The sequence below is a fragment of the Phasianus colchicus genome, chromosome 9 (genome assembly GCF_987193195.1).
Source record: "Phasianus colchicus chromosome 9, bPhaCol1.hap1.1, whole genome shotgun sequence".
In the NCBI taxonomy this organism is placed as follows: domain Eukaryota; kingdom Metazoa; phylum Chordata; class Aves; order Galliformes; family Phasianidae; genus Phasianus; species Phasianus colchicus.
In genome coordinates, this window is record NC_143444.1 from 29,882,549 (window position 1) to 29,903,704 (window position 21,156).

A 21,156-nucleotide genomic window follows, 5' to 3' on the forward strand; every position below is an offset into this window, starting at 1 on the left:
AAGGGAGGTGTGATGTCTGACAAAGGTCAGCACTGGTCAGAGTTACCTAGTGGGGCTTTTTATGCTTGGTGGCAAACACTTAGGGAGAAAAATGCTTACGCTTGTATGATAATGTAAGCACATGAATCACTAATGGATTCGTCCATCTTTTACTCTTCTGCACTTCTTAGGGGACTGAAATCTGGGTTAATTAAACAGCTACAGTTAAAAAATTGAAAATATAAGTTTGGAGGGCCCTGTACTGTGTGTTTCAGAATAAGCTGTTCAGAAAATCTGACAATTAAAATGACTTGCATGTCATTAACATATTCATTCCAATTGCAAAAATAATGCAGTAGAAATTAAACTCTTTTACTGACCTCTGTGTTCTTTGAAGAATGTCCTATTTTTTGACCTGTAATAGCCTAGATGTTAAACTGTCTCATAAGCAGTTAAATTAGCACAGGTTTAGGGGCTCAGTTCAACCCCATGAGAGGCTGTTTGTCTCACATCGAAGCATAGCCATTGAAAATAAAGCAAATCAGAAACAGAAAGTGGATGCTTGGAGGCTGGGTGGCTGTGGAGGACTCATACCTCCCCCTTCTCAGGGCCCTCAGTCTGCTGTCTTACCCAAAGCAGATTAGGCTCAAGCAGTGCTCAAGCATGCTATGTCCCAAAAGAAGCGCCTTTGTTCCTTTCCTCATACACAGTATTTATTATGCATTTTTACTTTTTCAGCTCTACAAAACGTATCAAATCTGTGGAGGATGAGATGGACAGTCCTGGTGAGGAGCCGTTCTATACAAGCCAAGGGCGCTCTCCAGGAAGTGGCAGCCAGTCAAGTGGATGGCATGAAGTGGAGCCAGGTAAGCCACGGCTTTCGGGAGCCCGAGAAAAGTATTGCTCAGTTTTATTATCGGAATACACTGAATGCTGTATAGAAGGTGATATACGATCAAAATCTTGTAACTTCCTGTGAGAAAAGGTCAGCCTAACGAAAATGCTGTAGTGGTTTTATTGCTCCTGCAGCTGCGAATGTTTCTGTACTGTGTCACTTCTGTATTTTTGCCAAATATCTTAAGTATTTAAATAATGTAGCAAAAGATACGCTGTCTTTGTTTGTCAAAATGTCCAGATTCAGTTCTGGGATAGCAGTGACGTTCGCTTAGCAAAAAAGCAGTACCTGTCTGGGGTGTGCCCCACAGTTATGCTGTTTAAATAAATATCCCCAAACTCATGTAAGGTAGAAGGACTTCTCGAGCATTGTACAACACTTGAGGTCACTTGGTAATGACTTTTCAGAGTCTTACTCTGAATCTCATCTATAACACTGTGAAGTGTGGTTGGAGGCTTCACATTGAAACGGCTATCAGTCGGTGTTAAACTCCATAAGCTTTGGGAAGCAGCTCTTCTGCATTTTCTCAGTGAGTTTCTGTGTGTGATCTTTCTTGCTGATCATCTTTTGGGTTATGTTGCGTACTCAGCTGTCTGTTGGTCACTTCTCCTGAGATCATCTGGGTGCTTAATACTATTGCAAATCTTTTTCTGGGTTAGTGCTACATATAAGGTGAAGCTGATGTCTCCATTTTGGTTACAGCTCAATATTCAAATATTTATTGCCAATAAAAATAACAGAAGTCTTATTTGTTAGATAAACACAGGCAGTGCTTTCGTCGCTCAGTGTTTGAGAAGCCTTCCAGCATTGAGAAGGCCCTCTAAGCAACCCAAAGGGTCTTTCGCAACACATATGTTTTTCTCCTTTCTTGTTTGTTTGGATTTAAATTAGTATGGTTTTGTTTTAAAACAACACATGCTTGTCCAGGACACTGTGTATAATGAACTATACAGCACAGAAAAGTAAATTCAACCTGAACAGCATTAAAATCAGGTCTGTGGGCACTTGGCCAGCCACCTATATCCTTCATCATGTAGGAAACATACCCACAGCTTTCTCTGGAGACCCTGTCAAACAGCTGTCCTTTACTGCATGCCCAGAAAGTCACCAAATTTGGGCTATTCCAGACTGGGAGGGGACTGATTCCCGTGCCTGAGAGCCCTTGGAGGATCCCCTGCCAGCTGCCCTCTCTCCTCTAATGAGGAGGAGCCAGCTTGTGGGCCCTTATTGACTGCAGATGTGGCACTTTGGCAGGAGCAGAGGGTGGACCTGCAGGCAGACAAGTGCCAGGCTCCCTGTGACTGCCATGCCGCCGCGGTCCCTGAGGCTCTGGTGTTTTCAGTGAGGTGCCCTGCTCCTTGGATGCTAAGGGCTGTTTCCTCCATCAGCTCCAGCCTCCAGATGATGTAAGGCAGAGCTTCATCTTGTACTGAACTACTCTGCTCATGGAGCGGCAAAAACACGAACAAAAGCTCAGCGCCCGTCGAAAGGAGAGATCGCAACCTCCTCCACAGACACAGATGGCTAAATGCTGACTGCTTCACTGCTTCTACATCATTGTCAGACTGAAGGCTAGCTCCCCCCAAAGTTTGGGGTCCTCTTTATTAATGGCAAACGCTCTTCATTTGTACAACAGCCAGAGGTTGGCTATTAATTTTGCTGTCACTTCTGGTGGTTTTCCCCACATGTGGTCATCATCTTGGTCTCATCCAAGTCCAGCCTGGATAGTGGCACTGCAGTGCTGAGCTGGGCAAGAAGAGAACCTAAGTACTTACACATGTGTGGGGTCGGGGTTTGAAGCAGCACCACTACTCTTTACCCACTGGGTGCTTATCACGGAGGAGCACAACTGCCCATGTCCTGAGGTTCTCAGAGAGGCAAGAACAAGGCAGAGAAGGCATTTCCTTCCTCATGACCTTCCTCACCACAGAAAAACCCCAGGTTCTGACGAGGCTTGCCTGTAAAATGGCAGAAAATCACCTTGCAACATAAGGAGCCAGGTACCGACTAGATATAGCTCAGATTCATCAAGCTATCTATCACTGTCATGGCTGAGAAGAAAAAGAGCTTTATCCTGCCTGCATGGGATGCAGTTTAAATCTTTGTGCTATAGCCACAGCCACGCCCTGAGATTTCTGCCATCACTTTCCAGCAGCCTCTCTGAATTCACTGCCTCAGCTTCTCTGTAAAACAGGGTCACCTATGAGAGCATGGCTGGCAGAGACTGCCCAGAGGGCCCCAGCTCATCGGTGGTGAAGGACAAGATGGTACTGGGCTGTCCTTTCATTCCAGGGCATCAGTAGTGTGTAGCTGGTACAAGATGCTCCCCTACGGTAACAGAGGGACACATCCTGCCCCAGTGCAGCACACAGTTACCTGCCTTACCTCATTAACCACCCCTGGGGCTGAGACTGACATCTGGCCTCTGTGTTTGACATGGGTGCTGTGTCTCCATAAATGTGCAACATTTCATGAGTCTTCAATGGGGCATCTGCCTAGAAAATATATTGGTCATCTGAAAGCCACGCAAATGATGTTAGCATTTATGTGTTACCTGGTGTCTTGCCACAGTGTTCCCTTCCAGAAGGGGTGGAACCCCTGCTCTGTTTCGGATCTGTCCTTTCCAACACCTCTCTTGTCCAGAGAAAGGCCTTGCCATTTATTTAACCTGCAATCAAAAGCCATGGTTGTTATAGCACACAGTGATCGCTGAACTTCTATGTTTTGCTTTTTCTCAGTGAAATTCTCAAAAGTCTAAAAACTAAAACCATCTTTTTGTTTCCCTTGGCTTCTCTTCCTTGTGGTTCTCTTTATGCTGTGTGGGATAAGGCATGTATCAATGGTGCACAACCATGCTGGTTGTGAAGGCAGGCTGACGTTTTGTCCTGTGCTGGCAGAGCAGCGTAAGCCAGGTTTCCAAGCTCCATAATTAAACCCTGTCCTTTGGGTTACCAGCCAAACAACGGGAGGAGGAAATCAGACCAAGGAAAGGAAGCTTAGACTTGTCTGTGGGATGGCTGTTCTGGCTGGGAGGGAAAGTTCAGAGAGAGGAACCAGCAGCCAACCTCCCAGCCCAGTAGGATTCACACCAAAGATAATAATATATCCTTTGGCTTTATTACCTTTGAGTAGACTGCTTCCTCACAGGGGATTTAGATTTAGGCAGAGATAGCTCCTTGGCCTCTACGCCTTGACAGGTTTATGGGAGTGAGAGGATGAATATTCTGTCTATGTGTGTTGCATTTGCTTAATTGTGAGGTGTGCACATGAGAAAAAGTGGGGAGTATTATGCAGGAGCAAATGTGGAGCGCTCTGTATGACTGTGCCTGTATAGAGGGAGAGGGCAGAGCTCATGGCACAGAGGGCTACAGCAAAAGGTATTGCCTGGGACAGAGCAGGGAAATGAGGCCCACATGGTGGTTGGAGAAATGCCACACTTGAAAGAGAACACGGCACAGAAAAGAAATGGAAAAGGAGAAAACAATTTCAGACCATACAGAGGGGAAAAATATATAGGGAAAGAAAAAAGGAACAAATGCCAGGAAAATAAAGATTTGACTTCCTAGAAAGGAAATATGAAATGGAACATGTGAACTCCTCATAGAGAGCACTCCAGGCAGAGGGTTATTTACCGCCAGCCGTGACTAGTCACTCTACATCTGTCTCCATTTTTTTCTCTTGAACAAATTCCCTTTTTGGATACTTTCTTCCTGCTTTGCTTCCCTGTGATTGCCCCTGTAAGTGGTCTTTGGAGGGCAGGCTGTATACTCAGAACATATGTGCAAACTGGCAGGAGAACAGAAGAGGACAAAACCACTCTGTGTGCTATTTAGATTAGGCAGTGGATGCTTCCCTCGTGCCTACTCTTGGGGTCTCCGCTGCGTGCAGAATCCATGCTGCACCTATTGTCCAGCCACAGTCCTTCCTCGGAGCTCTTTCTTCATGATGTCCCTGGGGGCTCCCAGCACCCCCACATCTGTCTCACGCGGAGACCCTGCTGGGCATAGGTCCTATCTGCTTCACCCACCAGCAACATGACCTTTCCATTCTTGGCATTTCAAACCCGCAGTAACGAGCAGAGGACTCAGCCTTGTGTTTTTTACATCTAGATACTTCTTGCAAGCAAGGATATAGCACTCTCCTTATACGTCAGATGTGACAACCAAAGCAAAAACCGACATTAATTCTGTGTTCTTGTACTGTACTCCTTGAGTCTCACATCCATTTACCTGCACTCGAAAGCTCCTGGGGAGCTCTCAGGCCTAGAAAGGCTGGAGTCTGCCAGAAAAGATGAATTTCCTCTCACAACAGGAAGGCTTAGGAAGTAAAACAAAGCAGACATGTAGTAAATTACTTCTGCTTTTCAAATACCTTTTGCGGTATCCTCCTTACCATTACTTTATCTCAGCACTTTCAGTACATAACTCTTGTTAACTGAGAAGAAGGGCAAGAGAGGATAAAGATGATTTTAGTAGGAAAATAAGGCAACATCATCCTGGCTTTGAACTCAGGTACAAAGCTGGCCCGTTCAGCTCTGTGGCAGGTCTGATGGCAATAGGGGTGAGCCGTAATTACATGTATACCTTTTTTAATTCCATCAGGGAAGACTGAGTTTATATATATCAGTATCCTACTTACACATTTTCTAATGCATCCTCTGATTCAGCCCAGCAGTAATGTTCTCATCGTGCTCTGCCAGTCATTTTGGAGCGCAGCATATGGATAGTGTTTGCCAATTTTACTTCCATTGTATTTCTTATAGTATCGCATGGGAAAAATGTTTAAAATGCAAATTCAGAGCATCCTCTTAATTTCTTTACTTAGATCTTCCCAGGACTTGTATTTCCACAAGTGAGTGCAGTCCTTGGAGGACAGTAACCCCAAGAAAGGTGTTTGTCCTCCTCAAGATTTCAGAAGGGACAGTTAGCTCTGCTTCATTTGTAGACCTGCCCAGCTTAGAGCAGTGCATCCACTTCCAGACAGGGGGGAGCTCTGGTCCTCCTGCTGGCAGACGGATGGGGCTTTTCATGGGCTGGTCACCCACCTTCCCCTGCTCCAGCTCCATCCTGCTGTTCTCATCACTCTGCTGGTGCTGATCTTTTGTGCATCTTCACCTTCAAAAACCCAGGAACCAGCTGAGTCTTTCAGCGCAAAAAAACCTTTGGGAATTAGTAATCACACTCGCACTGCCTGCTTGAAAGACATATTTACAGTTCCAGCAGCTCATGAAGTTGATAATATAATATGAACTTCCAGCGGGCTAGAGTTCCCTGTTAGACTGCTGGACACGTCTTTGATAGTAAAGATACTGTTAAAGTCAGCCTCAGGATTGCTTACTATGCCACTCAGGCTAGAACTGTTCATTCTCATGCCACCATCTATGGGACTGTCTGAAAATAATTTCTGAGCAATTTCTATGCAGCTGTAGAGCTGAGATCTTATTTTGGAGTACTCTCCTTGCAGTGGCAGTGACCCTTAACTTACGAGTGCCATATCTCTCCCTGTTGCTGGTTACAGAAGGCAACTGGTCCAAGCTGTTTCAGCTACTGTCCTCTCGAATCCGGAACGGGTTGTCTTTGTAAAAGACTTTCAGCATGCAAAAAAGCTTCTTCTCCATATTCACAAAGGACCTTTTATCAGTGCCTCTCAGGTCAGAAAGACTCATTCAAGAATAGATCAGATGAGTTTGTTCTCAAACTCTATTCAGAGTTATGTCTCGGAAATGCCAGAGAAGTGGTACAGGGGAGATCGTAGGTTGTGTTCTTTGTGCCCTAAATGCAGTTGTCAACTGGCACCATGTAGAAAAGAAAATCTGTATAGTTATAACCCAGCATCAGTGATGCAGAGTACATCTAAGCTGTCCTCAGGCAAAAGGTCTATAGGCTCATCAAAAGGCAGCATCATACACTGAGAGCTCGGAGAAGTTTGCAATGACTGTGTTACACTACTGACAAAGATTCAAAATAGTGACTGTAGAAAGGATGAAAAATGTAAGGATTGTATTTTTTTTTTTTTTTTAATTAATCCCTTTTTTGCTGGGAAAACATTCAACTTCAAACCCAGAGCAATCAATATCAACTAAAATTCTGGCATTACTATTCTGTGATTTGCTGGAGTGGACACGTGTCATTCGATTGCAAGTAGGCACAGGAATTACATGGCTTTTGTTAACTTACTTAAACTGATTTTGTTGAGTACTCGTAGACCCATTTATGGAAGACAAAAACAAGGAAACATCTCAATTTCTTATATCCGGAGAAGGTCTACATCCAGGATCCCAACCAATTGCATTTACTCAGTATTTCCCAAACGTCACGTGGTGTTGCCCTCAAATTCTTCAGGTGTAAAGAACAACCAAGCAGCACACCCACATAGCCATGAAGATTGTACCTTCATTGCACACCTTGGCATTCTATCAGCAGGCACTAGTGCCACTTTTTCCTTCCTTGTACTTAATGTCACAAGACAGCATTGAACAACCAGACTGACCTCCAGCCATCGTATAGTCTGGCTTTTCTAATGGGAGGCGAGAAACTGATCAAGTTTTTCTGATTGCCAGAACGTTTTGATTTACAACAGAGAGAATATCATTAAGATGATTTGTACCACTAAGCTGAAAAGTTACTGTGTGGTAACTGTTGAGTCACAGCCTGAAGCACTGATTGAGCACCAGGGGAAAGGACTTGCTCAGCCCTGGGAGCACAGGTGAAGGCAGCTCAGCTGTGTGACTGGAAGGGATGGAGCCTGGCTGCACCTCTCTTAGACCTCATTTAAGGGCTGACTGCCCCTGGAGAAGGATTTCTGGTTGGAGTTCCCTCCTGTGCGGAGTTTCCCTTGCAAGCCTCAATCTTCAGAGATGAGTGAGCACTTTTCTTTGTAACACCTTTCCACTGTGCTAGTCTCTTTGTCATTAGTCCTCTTGTATCGCTGTTCCACCGCGTTGATCTTTCTGATTGTTACGGATACCATGAGAGCTACAGCAGACAGAACCTGCTGCCTTGTAGGTTTGAGGTAGTTTCAACTGTTTATTTTCTCTAAGGAGCGCTTCCTGAGCTTTGTTAAGCTGTGTGCTGTGCCTAGGACTCATTTACCTGCTTCCCCATTCCCACTCAGACCCATACTTCTCACCTCCAAAGCACCATGCACAACTTCCCCCTTTTCTCCCAGCTCTCACAGCTTCAGCTGCAGGTGAGAAGCAGAGCACGTCTGGGCTAGCACTGCCTTTCTTGCTTCCATGACTGTACATGGAATTAAGCACAGCCCGTGTGGATGCTGCTGGTTTCAGGTAAGCAGGCAGATGCCTGAAGTTAAATGTAGTATGAGAGCATGCTCCAGCTACTGCAAAATATGGAGCTTGACTTAATTTTACTTCCTTACAGTCCATGTGTTCCCTCATCCCTGCTCCCTGTGTTGCAATGTCCCATCAAAACACAAGCTGCCCAGTGGTTTTTAAGAATTTTTGTTTCTTCTTAGAGTAATAACACTTTATCAACTTCTACTGAAATACCATATCAGCTCCTTGTCACTGGCAGTCTACAGTTCCTGCCGCTAAAAGTTTAATGCATTTACAGGAGCACTTAGGCATCAAGACTTTGATATCACAATCTGTTAGTCACAGGTGCTACATGATAGGTTTGTGTTAGCACATTATAGATCTTCTATCAGATACTGTACGAAATGTGTGTGTTTCTCTGCCAGGCAATCAGAATCAGACTGCTGCATAGTTGATGAGTTACTCACCAATGTAAGTTGCTATTTATTTTAAACAGAATTTTTTCAGAACTGCACCTTAATGGCTAACTAAAACTCTAAGTTGCTAGAACAGCACAGATCAAGAGCTTAGTGAGCCAGGAAAAATGCAGCAGGTCAGTTGTGGTGCTTTGAGCATTGTCAGTCTTCTGCAGTAATGTCCATCAAGTTGAATGATTAACACTACTCATTTGCTATAATAGATATAGTCATCTTGACAGCAAATTACCACTGGATCAATAGCTCAGCTTTTCTTTGGCAATTCAATAGTAGCATGAGACCTGTGACAACATGCCATGCTGTTGGCATTACTGTTTCTATACCATAGAAGGAAGTGAGAAGGGGGAAAAGAAATACTAATTGAAAAGTCCGCTCAGACTGAAAACTTCTGTATGTTTTCACACCTCTCAAAGACTCCTTTTTTCTCTCATAAAGCAGACACCACAACAAGCTTGGCCCTGAGATTCAGCCTAAACTCTGCTTTCTGTTTTGAGTACAACCAAAAGTCCCACGCAGGTGTTTGGGCACATACCCGGCTTGCTGAAGCCCCATGAGTAAGGCACCTCTTTGTTATGGTCCCGGAGAAGTCACGCACTCAGTGCTGCAGCTCTGCTTTTTGCATCTAATTCCAGACATCAGGAAGTCCATCACTGAAAAACGGGTAGAGCCCTGCAGGAATTCTTAGTTAAAAACTGCAGAAAGTGCTTTGCTTCCGACACCATCAGCCACGTGTGCCGTTTGCACAGACTTTAATGACCAAGTTAAAAGCAGTTCTTCAGTGTGCCACGGTAGGAGTAAGAGCACCTGAGCTCATCTCTGGCTCTGCACGTGGGTGGCCTCATCTGAGTCGTTCTTTGGATTGATAGGAAAGATTTAGTGCATAGAAAACTCTTCCCTGACACAGGCTGGAGAAACGCCTCCTGGAGATGAAGGGATTCCTGGGAGGGGAGTGCTGCATCAATAGTCCACGTTCCTAATATTCTTCAGATGTCCTCACTGGCTGAGCTATGTTCTGCCAGCTCTCCTGTGTGACATACAGAAACAAAGCAAAGGCAGTGAAGTAGTTTATACTTTACTTATGTCACTAAGTGAAAGTGATGCTCTTCCTCAGGATAGCGACAAAAGCAGACGCTTTCTACATCTTTTCTGCAGCGAGCTCTGAAAGCTCAATTATTGAGGACAGAAGCCCTCTCTGTTTGAGGACTTCTCTGTTTGTCTTCTTGCTGATTTGGAGTCTGTCAAACACAACTCTGAGAGCTCCAGACGGCTCTGCTCTGATACAGTTATCCTTGAAGATCATCTGATAGTGCAGCATGGGACTGTTTAATTGCAAAATGGGATTAAACGCACTGAGAGCATTGTACCTGTCTTCTGAAAGTTGAACTAGTTTTTTTATTTGCTTCTGGGACCAATTCAGGATGTTGACTTGGATCTATAAACTCTTCTATAGATTAGATCTTGGTTAGGAAATGGACTGCATTCCTTTCATGTGCTGTCTTAGCAGTTGAGATCAGCAGAGTTGCTTTTTCTAATGTGTTTGGGAAGCAGAAGCAATATTTTATCTCCTGGTATGCTGGTACAGAAGTGTTCAGCTTTATTAATTCTTCAGGACACAGGAAAATTCTCCATCACCTGTGTAGGCAGTCATGGGAAAGGACCCACTGCAGAGGCTGTACTAAACTTGGGTTTTGGAGGCAGCTGGAAAATATTAGTAGTCTTCAGAGCCAATATCCAGAACATATTGAGAGCCAGTAAATGATGCATATTATTCCAAATTCCTGTGCACTTCTGCATTTTATAAAACAGATAACTAAAATACTCACCTAGCCAGACCAGTCCCCAAGGGATGCACATTTCCAAGCATAGGACAAACCAAAAACACAGAGCTGAACACAAATTAGCCAAACAGGATGGCTAAGTGGTTGAAACAAATGGTTTTAGGATCACTGAGCGAGGACCGTGACCTCCTTTTGCATCAGTCAAGGCAACTGTGAAACTTTGTGAAAGAAGCTCACCACAAAACAGATGCTGGGCTATCTTAGGTAAATAAATTACCAAAAAATAATAACAAAAAACTCCCCTACGCATTTTACAAAGCACAGCTGTGTAAATATTGTATGAAATGGGGGAGAGGGGGAGATGTAACCTACACCCTTTTTTTATGCAGAAGTTCTGCTCTTGGCACTGTTTATTAACATTCCCAGTACAACCATCACTACGCGCAGCACACAGTGCAGCTACTGTACTCATTTTGATCTTTGTTCTGAATGAGAAAACAGGCTTTGCTTTAAGGCAAGCATTCTCACACAAAGTTAAAGTGTGCAATGAGAAGTGTTAGGGGAGAGAGAGAAGATGGTGCAGGAATGGGAACAGGAAGCAGACTCTATTACGCCTCCTTCTCTGTTTCCTTTCCCACACCGTGTGCGCTGCGCTGACTCTGGATGTTCCTCATCCACCAGTTCTGCACAAATCCAGGAGTGTTCCTGCAATATTAACTTTCCTGAGCTGGACACCTATTGCAATTCTCCTGTTTCTCAGCAGCTAGGAGCAGCACATTTCAGCCTACACATGCTCACATCAAAAAGCATGGCTCTTCCTAGCTAGACTGAAGACTCACCTAGCCCAATTTGCTGCTTCTGATAAGAGCTGGTAGTGGACACTTGAGGAACGAATCTAACAGCAGGACAGCTACTCAGTGCTGCTTGTCGGAGTGCAGCCTCTCAGATGTTGGCAGCAAGCAGCTTGGTTTCAGGAGCCAGAGGCTCTGTTTGCATCTTTGTTTGACAGCCTTCAGTGGAGATGTGCTCAGATGTTTTTAACCCATTCTTTATTTTGGCTCCTGCATCATCTCACGGGAGTGAGCCCCAGCTTAGCTCAGCACTGTGTAGAGAAGAACCACTTCTTTTCCCTGCTTTAAATCTGTTGCCTGGTCATTCTGTTTGATGCTCTTTTTTTTTTTTCTTTTCTTTTTTTTTTTTAACTGCCTGAAATAGTGAGTAAATCATTCCCTGCTTAGCTTCTTTAGAGCTAAGCCTGCCTGGCACTTTGACCACAGTCAGTGAGCATAGGGGAGCAGAGCAATCTGCAGCAATGGTTTGGCTGCATGGCTGCAGAGCCATTCTATACCTGCAGAAAAGTATATGTGCTATGATGGAAGTTGTGTTATTCCTCTGGATCTGGAACCTTGATAACCCCAGACCTTGTGGCACAAATGCAGTGCTACCCCTCAGCTGTTCTCCATACAGCCACTAGCAAGTGACTCTTTGGTTTTTGGCTCCACAAAATCTTCATCCTCTCCATCTAGTGTGCATACTGACTACAGCTTTCTTCTGAGTTCATTGAGGTCTTGTTAGAGGCAGGTAGGTAATGCATAGCACGTCCCACCTCTGCTTGCCCATGCTGCTCTTGCTGGGCCTGCAGCCCTGGTGAGATCATTCCTCCTGCTTTCCTCTTACATCAGTGCTTGATGCTATTTTTAGTGTGATATACACCAAAAAGCATAACACAAGAGATCCTGTAGCTAAAATTAGCTGGAAAATTATAGGCTGTGTTTTGAAGTTTTGTGCGCAGTCTTCATTTGGTTCACTGGGATTTGCCTTAAGATCTTTGAACTCCAAAAAGCCAACGAGATGAGGTGGTATCTGCATCCTCACGTCCAACAGCAGTGCTGAAAAGAGTGGGACTGTTTAAATCAGAAAGGGCTGGAGGCAAAATCTTAGGTTCCACCTGTAGGAAGGAAATACCTTGTATTTTCAAAGGAAGGATTTACAGTCAGTAAGACTGGAGAAATTGTAAATGTATGGATTATTTTTCTTTGTACTCAGAGTAACGTCCCATTTTATTACAACAGCCCACGTTTGTCTCCAGGAGTTTTATCTGTAATGCAGTACGCTAATGCACCACTGTGCTCCAAGCAGGAGAAAGCACTTTGGATGTAGTCCAGATTTAACCCTATCCTAGGGCTTGCCTTTGCTCTGAACTAAAATAGTGACAAAGGAAAGTAAGGCATCATCCTGACTCTTCTCTGAGCTTGGCCAATTCTCAACGTGAGGTGTGTGTTTGAAACAAAGGGTGCTGGTTGTCCTCTTGCTTCACAGCTCCTCTGTCTCTCTGGGCCCTTTCAGCTCATACAGCCTCCATCCCTTTTCCATTCCTCGAGTGCAAACCACTTGGCCGCACGGAATCTGAATGTGCTGTTCAAGAAACTGCTTGGGACTGTCAAAGTAAAGGTTCAACATCTGACGTCAAAATGAGTCCTGAAAGCAGTCCTGTAATCCAGGCAGAATTGCCAATTCTGGCCATTTGGAGCTTTTAAAAATTAAAAGATCCCCAAAACAGCTGTATTTCTTATGCAAATCCGTAGCCAAATGGGAACTTGTAGGTAGTAAATAAATGTTTGCCCTCTGTTAAAAGATGATCATCTAGAAACCCAGTAATTTGTGGGGGACAAAGAGGGCAAAGCAGCCTTACAAACAGTGTTTCTCCCATGTCATAAGAACCATTGTGCCCGTTCTCTACTTTTACAGATTTTTTTTCTCTTTAACGTTAAGTGGAAAACCCTGAACAAAAACTGGCACTTAATTCAGAGTAAACAGTGGCAGCAACTGAATAGAAACGCAATGTCGAATATGCAACCACCCCAGGAAAGTGGGAGTCCATTCCTTTCTCATCTCTTCCAGTTGTTGCCTTCTTAAGTGAGTTATTCATAAAATCAGCCTTATAGAAATGCACAGAAACATTATTTTTTATATTGATAGCGTCGCTTTAAAAAAAAATGGTTAAAAATCGATCTGCTGGCCTCTTGGGGAAATGCTGTAATGTTTTTGGCTGTCTCCTACTTTCTGCTGCCAGCGAAAAGTACCATCTGGCTTGTTTAGGGCCCTTTTCCATATCAGGTGCTTCCAAAATTCTCCCCGACCAGAGGATTGTTTCATTGGGTTGCTCTGCCTGCTGAGGCATGTGTCCTGGGCTGGGAATCCTACTGCTTCTGTTCCCTGCCATCTTGCTGACGGTGGTGTGTGTATGTTTGGGCACGGATCTTGCTGCCTCTCTCCCGAGGACATTTGCATCATTGTCAGCTGCACATATTAAATTGATATGCAGGGCTCAGAAACACGTATCCCATCTTTTGTCCCTTTGTTTGGGCAATTGTTGTGGTTTCAAATTCTTCTTTGACACCTGGAATATCACAAAGCTGCTGATAATCTGTTGGCTACTAAGGGGAATGTCATTGATAGAAGGATAATGTGTGTCAGACTTATCTCCAGATAATTGCAGGCACACCCCAAACCCTCGCAGCTAAGGGAACGAATATCCTAAATCTGCTATTATTTTGGGGGAGCATACGGGGTGGTTGAGAGCAATGTCATCCTTGCATGGGATTTAAGGCCAGTGTTAGTTAACCCCACTGCTGCTGTATTGAATAGACCTAATGGAGGCCAGTTTGGTGGTGCTACTGTTTTGTGGCAGCATGCAGCGCTGTACCAAAATGGGGTTGATGTTCTTGGCTCCTCCAGGAGCAGAGCTGCTGCCCATGTGCCTTCTGCACACATATGGAGCATCACGGTGGGAACCTGGCCGTTCGACCTGGGACCATTTGATGGTGACACCTCTTTTTCAAAGGAAGAAGAATCAAAGGATTCCTTGTCTTTTGAATTTGCCATTTAACTTTGATATAGAAATCTACCTCTCAGAGGATTCGGGAGGAGATGGGAAGTATGGCTAAGCATAGACTTTTGATGTGATCCTATGGAAAGAAGGAGCGTGTTCAGATCCTGCCCTGAGCTGTCTTGTCCTATTTCTAAAGTGATCTGTGCCATACACGGCTAACTTTTCCTGTCCATCCATTAAAAAGTGAATTATGAAGAGTGCTGAGACAATCAGATAGCAGTTTAACCTTGTTAGTAAAAATCAGGTAGCTGATATATATTGCAAGGATGTTACCTCTCAGCCCTTCTTTTCAATATAGGGTTATGAAATTACCTTGTTACTATATAAACTGCCTTAGCTGTGTGCATTCTTCCAGAGGTTATTGTTCTCTGTATGTTGGCACGGAAGTGTGACTGTGAGGAGTCAGTTCACGATGCAGTGAATTCCAAATACTTGGGAGATGGCCTTATCTATTTTGCAGCAAAGGAATGAAACAGTTTTTGTTTCTTTCCTCCCAAGGTATTTAAAGTTTCAAAAGACGTGCTGATATGTAAAGGAAATAATAACTAAAGGCTGGATGGGAAGCAGCACCTCAGAGTACTTTGTTTGCTAGTTTCCCCCCCTCCTCCCCCCCCAAATCCTGATGTTTAAAGCACAAGTTAATATTTAAAATTAAATAAACCCATTTTGTGAAGCAGTGAGATACTTGAAGTGTATCTCACATTATTCATTTATTTTTGTGTGAGTGCAATAAAAATTTTACAAGCTGTAATCTTGTTCTTTTAATAGAGAGAAAACTATGCAGAATATGTTGCTTAGAGTATTAGATAAGCTACAGTGTGTTAATCAAATATTTTTGTGATATGAGGGCAGTTGAGAAAACAGTACAATTTTTGCTAATGGCACTGGTAAGTAAACGGATCTATCATTACATTGTCATGAAAAGTGACATTGAGCAGAAACACCCTGCCAATCCCTAGAAGATAAGTATTTAATGTAATTAGACAGACACTGTCTCCTTTGTTGAATGTAGCATTAATCACCCAGAGAAGTCCAACTTTATATGAAACGGCTTTTTCTGATATGTCTTTGTATTAGAAAGCTACTTGCATGGTTCTGTCATGATGATATATTTGAAGAAATGATTGCTGTTCAGTTTTCCTCATGACCAGTCTCGCTGTGCTATGTCCCGTAATGTACATTTGTTTTATTTAGCCACGTTACGTTTTATAGCCACAACTTGCTTCCAACTCCAGAAAACTGCACGCATTTGGAGCTGGACCTCCTTGAAATAGCTAATGCAATCCACTTGTGCAATCTAAGAGAAGCACGGGTAGCTCCCACTCTGTTCTGCAGCTCTTCATACGTGATGTTAGCATAGGTTTGCTGTTACAGCCTAAGCAAAATGTTTTTGCCTCCAATGCTAGTTCATCATATTGCACGCATACACACGCACAAAAACTTCTTTCTATGAAATCTCATTGTTAAATTGATGAAAAATGTTGCCCCCTTCCAGAATTCATTGGCACTACATTTTTCTCTCCTCTGTTGCTTGTCATTTGTGCTGTGAAACGCTGTCTGGTGATGAGCTGGTATCCACTTGAATCGATACACAGCTGTATCTCCCCACCTCCTCAGTGGTGCAGAGGGCTTTGAAGGGGAAGAAAAGGGTTCAGTCAAAGATGACAGCAGACTTCACCAAGTAACAGGTGGAGGTCAAGTCGGTTTATTTGTTGGGATGAACAGAGCGCAGAGATGAAAAATCTTCGCCATAATAAGGTTTAGGAAGAAAATGCTGACTAGTCTGAGCTTTGATTCCAGCTGACAGATCCTTTTCTAGTTCATTACTTGATTTCACAGTTCAGGCAATTTTAAGAGGCTTAAAATTATATTTCTGCTCTCCTCTATAAAACTTTTCGATCACTTTCTAATTTTTGCTCTAAGGAAAGTTATAGGGACTCCCTAATAGGTCAGGCACGCCTTTAGAATCTTACCAAGTCAACATGCCATCAAAAATGAAAGGACAAGCCTTTCTTCAGGTCCCCAGTTTTACTGATTCGTTTTACAAATGAAGTAAAAATTGACACATAGGTACCGATTTGATCAGAAAATGAAAACTTCAGAAACTCCCCCGAGAAGTGGGTAGTGAAATAAGAGCGATGCCTGGAAAGTCACTTTTCCTGCCCGGGAGCAGGGGGTTTTGCAAGCAGTGGTAACGCCACGAAGGAGGCTGTGCCATGCCGGTGAGCTGTGCTCCATCCTGAAAGGCGGTCACAGCAAGAGCTGGGCAATCAGAGCAGAACGTCCTGACGCCGTGTGCAGTGCTGGGACTGTGCTGACCTGTCGGCATCGTTGCGTATCAGTGCAGCAGCACAAAGGGATTTCAGAGGGCTGAGCTGAAGCGTGCGAGGCTCTCCCAGCTCAGTCCCCTGCCCCTTCTCTCTACTGGCAGCTGGGAGGGGAAGGCAGGCGGTTCTCCCTTCCCACCCTGTCTCTTCCACCGCTACCCGCTTCCTACCTGCTGAAGTTAGCAGCACAGGAGTATCTTTAGCCATTTGCTAAAATCCTCCCCCTCAGACTTTCTATTACTTCTGCATTCATTCTTTGCAGGAAGAGGAAACTCACTGGTCAAACCCTTGGACACCAGAATAGTTGCATGCAGTTTCCCAGGGAGCCAGATAGCTCTAAAGCTTCCCAGTGAGTGACAGTTTCTCTCTTCTATTCTTCTGAAACATGTGTTTTACACATATACTGGAAAATGTTAATATCAATTTACAGCCAAATTCTTGTTTTTTGGAAAAAAAAAAAAAAAAAATTATCTCCCAAAGTATATACACTCAGAGCACCTCAGCACACATGTCACTTTTTTATGTAGGAAAAAGTGTTGGATGCTCTTATACACATAACATCATTGGGCTCGAAAGCTGTTAGCTCATTTAGAGTTAGTGGCAAGAACACCGGACTTGCCAGCAGCAAACTGTGAAACCTCTCCTGTGTGACGGGTGGAAATCTCATGGGGGTAGGAATCCAAAAAGGGGAGGCGGGGGGTGTAAATCTGTGCATTTGGATTTGAGTACCTTCACTACCATGGTATCGACTTTGTCTTAGAAGTCCTTGAATCACACAAATCGTTGGAGGCTGGGAGAGAGTTTTTGGAGAATTATCACTGTGTGCTTTCCCTGGTCTCTTCCTCTTTCCTTGGCATCCATTAATTACCGCTGTCAGAGAGAGGACGGCGGGCTAGGTGGATCCCTGTAATCTGATTTGGCATGGCTATTTTTCTGTGTTCCTAAGCTCATGAGATCAAGTTATGTAGGATTATTTCATAATGCCAGAGCAGCAGTTTCTGAGGCTCAACAAAGCTATCTAGCAAAGTGTCTATTAAAGAAAAATCCTGTCCCATACTGTAGCTTTCTTGGTCCAGTGAAGCAGCATCCTCATGCATACAAATCTTGTAAAGTTACTTCTGATAGCTCCCTCTGTCCCTTCATTTTTGTAAGCTAAAGTGCCATTTTCCTTTTTACAGCTTAATTGAGCCTAAATGCACCCATTTTCTGCAATGTGGTATTTCAGTAATTTTACTATTTGCTCGTAAGTTTTCCCTTAAGCAAACGGAAAGCTTCCCCTTTATCACTTCACTGGGCCAAGATTTCACACAGTATCCTGCTTGCTACAAAATATGATAGTGTTCTCTCTCACCTTGTTTCTTTTTTCTTCTTTTACTTTCTTTTATAAAATTAGGATATCTAAGAAATCCCGAGCACCGCGGAGCACTACATGGTGGGTGTGCCTATTCAAACAATGCCAATGCTCTTGTTCTGGGTGCACAGACATTGGGGTGGTTGGGGGGTATACCAGCTTTCCCCCTTGTTTGGGTTCTCTGGTGGAGGAGAGCACTTTATCAGAGCGACAGCCTGGAGGGAGCCTGGACGTGTTACCTCTGCCCTTCCCACGCCTGTTTCCATGAACTTGTAGGGACCGTTTCCCTGTGAGCCCTCTGCCTCTCTGTCAGATGTGTTTTCAGCTGCTTGGTGGATGTAAAGGTGTTGGGCAGAACTCACGAGCAGCTCCTCTAGAAGTGAAGCCAAAGCTACCCTGCTGCACCCTCGCCTCCTCGGCCATAGGAACATTCCAGTTTTTTCCAGGGGGATTCGTTGTTACCCCCAGAATCCCAAAGCCATTGGGAATGCGGAAAAATAAGGCTGATTTTGCCTGTTTGGTATCACCTGTGTGAGAACTGATGTGTTGGGAAGCTGCTAAGTTTGTGCTGAGTGGGAGCTGCCGAGGCTTGCTGGGGAGTTGCTGGTGGTGGCCCTGCAGTGCCGTTGCAGGAGGCACACGCCAATGTACATCAGCTATGGGCACATCCCAGTGAAAGCACAGCAGCTCTACATCAGCTCCAAATGAGTTCTTCTGTTATGGAGGAATGAGATGACTGTTCAGCCCTGTGACTGTCGAACCTGGGCAGTCATATCATAAAAACACCCAAAGCCACTGCATAGCAATGCATAATAGTTCCATGAGTACACTCTTGACCTGTCAAATTGTAAATCCATTTCAGCTTGGTGTGATACATGAATTCAGTTTGCAACTATTTCATTCTTTGGAATAACGTGTAGACTCTTCACCTTAAATTGTGTAGAGATCAGGTGACTTTACAGTGCATGTTAAATTATCTGAGTTATTTTCCATCCTATCCACAGCCCTTTTATTAATTGAAACATATGTTCAATGGCTGTGTGTACCGATTAAGTTCAAAACCAATATTAGCACCAAACTTAGTCTTGTCATCATAAAAGTCATTTCAAAACATTACCATGCAGTAACTGAGGTCACAAGTCTGAAAAATCTGCATATTTGCCCATCTCCATCTCATGCCTTTGGCATTTAGTAGCCATTGTGGTTATATATAGCATGGATAGCCGATGGTCTTTTGATGGCATGCAAACACTGAGCAAAGGATTTGGGAGGGAAAAAAAAAAAAATTTGACTCGATCCTCTTCAGTTAGTAAAATTCCCTTTAACATCACTTGCAATTTAGAATCCATATGCATCTCAGGAAGATATAGTTGAAACATAAATCTATTCTGGGTCTTTTACTTGCAAAAATATCATACCTCAGCTATAATCATATGCAAAGACTTTTTAGAGGGCTTTGTAAATGCCATCCAAATTTACGATGGAATTTTTTTGCCTAACAGCTATAGATGTTCCATCTCCAAAGCACCCACATAAAGGTGTATTCTCCTATGGATGGCTGCAGTTTGTCCCCGCTGTTATATCTAATCTGCCAAGTATGCTGAAAAAGTCTCAAACAGCATTTGAAATGAAACAAATGGAATCATGAATTTTAAATGACATCATGAAGTTTAAAGACGTCATTAGAAACCAGTTTTTGTTCTTATTAAAATATGTGTTTACAAAATGGAAAGTGACATGGAAACGTGATGGAAGTTAGAGGGAGAAGCAAACTGTTACCTTGCTGTTTATTATGCTTCTCACTAAAATTTTCCAATTTTCAATTCCAGTGAAGTTATATTTTGAAGAAGTTGGTCAAATGTTTGGTACCAGTTTATTAGTTATTGAAAGAGTTCCTTGGACGGCAAGATGGGGATGGAGGCTCTCTTACAGCACCAAAAACATCCAGATGATGCTGTAAACACAGATACAGACAGATAAGATATACACTCTATAACACTACACCAAGATACTTAGTGTAGATTTTAATGGGGTAAAGGTTTAAAATAATAACGAATGTTGCATCACGCAGTTTCACGTTCTGTAGACAGGATTTATCCCAGGTAAAACTGATACTTCTCCTTTGTAAATGGAGGAGTACTCATTTACAAAGTAGAAATATCACCCTGCTTTATCTTAAGTGGCATCAGAATCCTGATTCTAACTTGAATGATCATTTTTGGCTAAAAATTGCTGAGGAATCCAAAAGCATTTAAAGCCTAAAGCCATTGAATCCATTTAATGCGCCTTTGGCACCTCTCTCTCTTAGTCCTTTTTGAACATTCTGGTCCTCATTTTAATCAATCTCTTTTTATTAAGTTCTTTGGCTCATTTACTTGTACGTGCATTTGCTTTATTTTATTTGGAACATTTCTTTTGTAGCGTCTTGAAAAAGAGTTGTGACATTTCTTTTGGATAGCTCCTTAAGTATCTGGCAGTCACCTATGATACGATGTTGATGGGTATGGATAGATTAGCTCTGTTTTCCTGATATCTGTCAGATGTCGAGTTCTGAGGAAACTGGTTGTGTGTGTTGCTGATGCATATGCAGTAGTTGGATAAGTGGATAGATGGGAGCTTTCATGTTACTTCTGTACAGTCATTGTTCATTAAGCTGGGTTTTGCTTTGTGAAGTGAGGTGCTCGCTGGCAGGTAGTTAATCAGTGATCACGGTAACTCAGAGTGTGAGCAGAGGAGCAAGCACATCTTCAAAACAGAGAAACTAAAGAGCGCTTTATTAGAATGAGTGAATTTCTATCAGCACTGTATTTTGCACATACAGGAGCAACTAAGAGAGTAAACTGATGGATGGCAGCTAGTGTGATTGTAGCTCAGCTGAAGACAAATAAAGCTCGTTCAGCAATAAGTAGAACAGATTTGCTATGACTGTCAGTAGCATAACCGTCCAAAGTTCAAGAAACTTGAAATTAAGACTTCCCCAGAAAAAAAGCAGCCAATCAGCATTTCTGTTGATACTTATTTCGGATATAGACGGAATAATTTCCACGGAAGGATGGAAATTCCTTGGAAAATTCTTCCCTCGTATCAGCTTTTTCTTCAACGGCCAACTTGTCTTTATGCATCATCTCTTTGTTCTGCATGTTGTCGAGTTCATGGTCCACCTGGTGATACCTGAGCTTCTGTGA

General features: G+C 43.4%; 1 protein-coding gene across 10 annotated transcripts in view; it reads left to right on the top strand.

Annotated features, from left to right (window-relative positions):
- NFIA (nuclear factor I A) overlaps positions 1 to 21,156 on the top strand; it is a 231,420-nt gene that overhangs the window by 161,063 nt on the left and 49,201 nt on the right. For 5 of the 10 annotated variants that reach the window (XM_031603459.2, XM_031603450.2, XM_031603441.2 and 2 more), the window contains exon 6: positions 718 to 845. In XM_031603459.2, coding sequence (XP_031459319.1) covers positions 718 to 845 — 128 coding nt within the window. Of the gene's footprint in view, positions 1 to 717; positions 846 to 16,882; positions 16,970 to 18,013; positions 18,053 to 21,156 lie in introns of all 10 variants that reach the window. The other 5 variants (XM_090146780.1, XM_031603416.2, XM_031603406.2 and 2 more) reach the window with 2 other exon arrangements.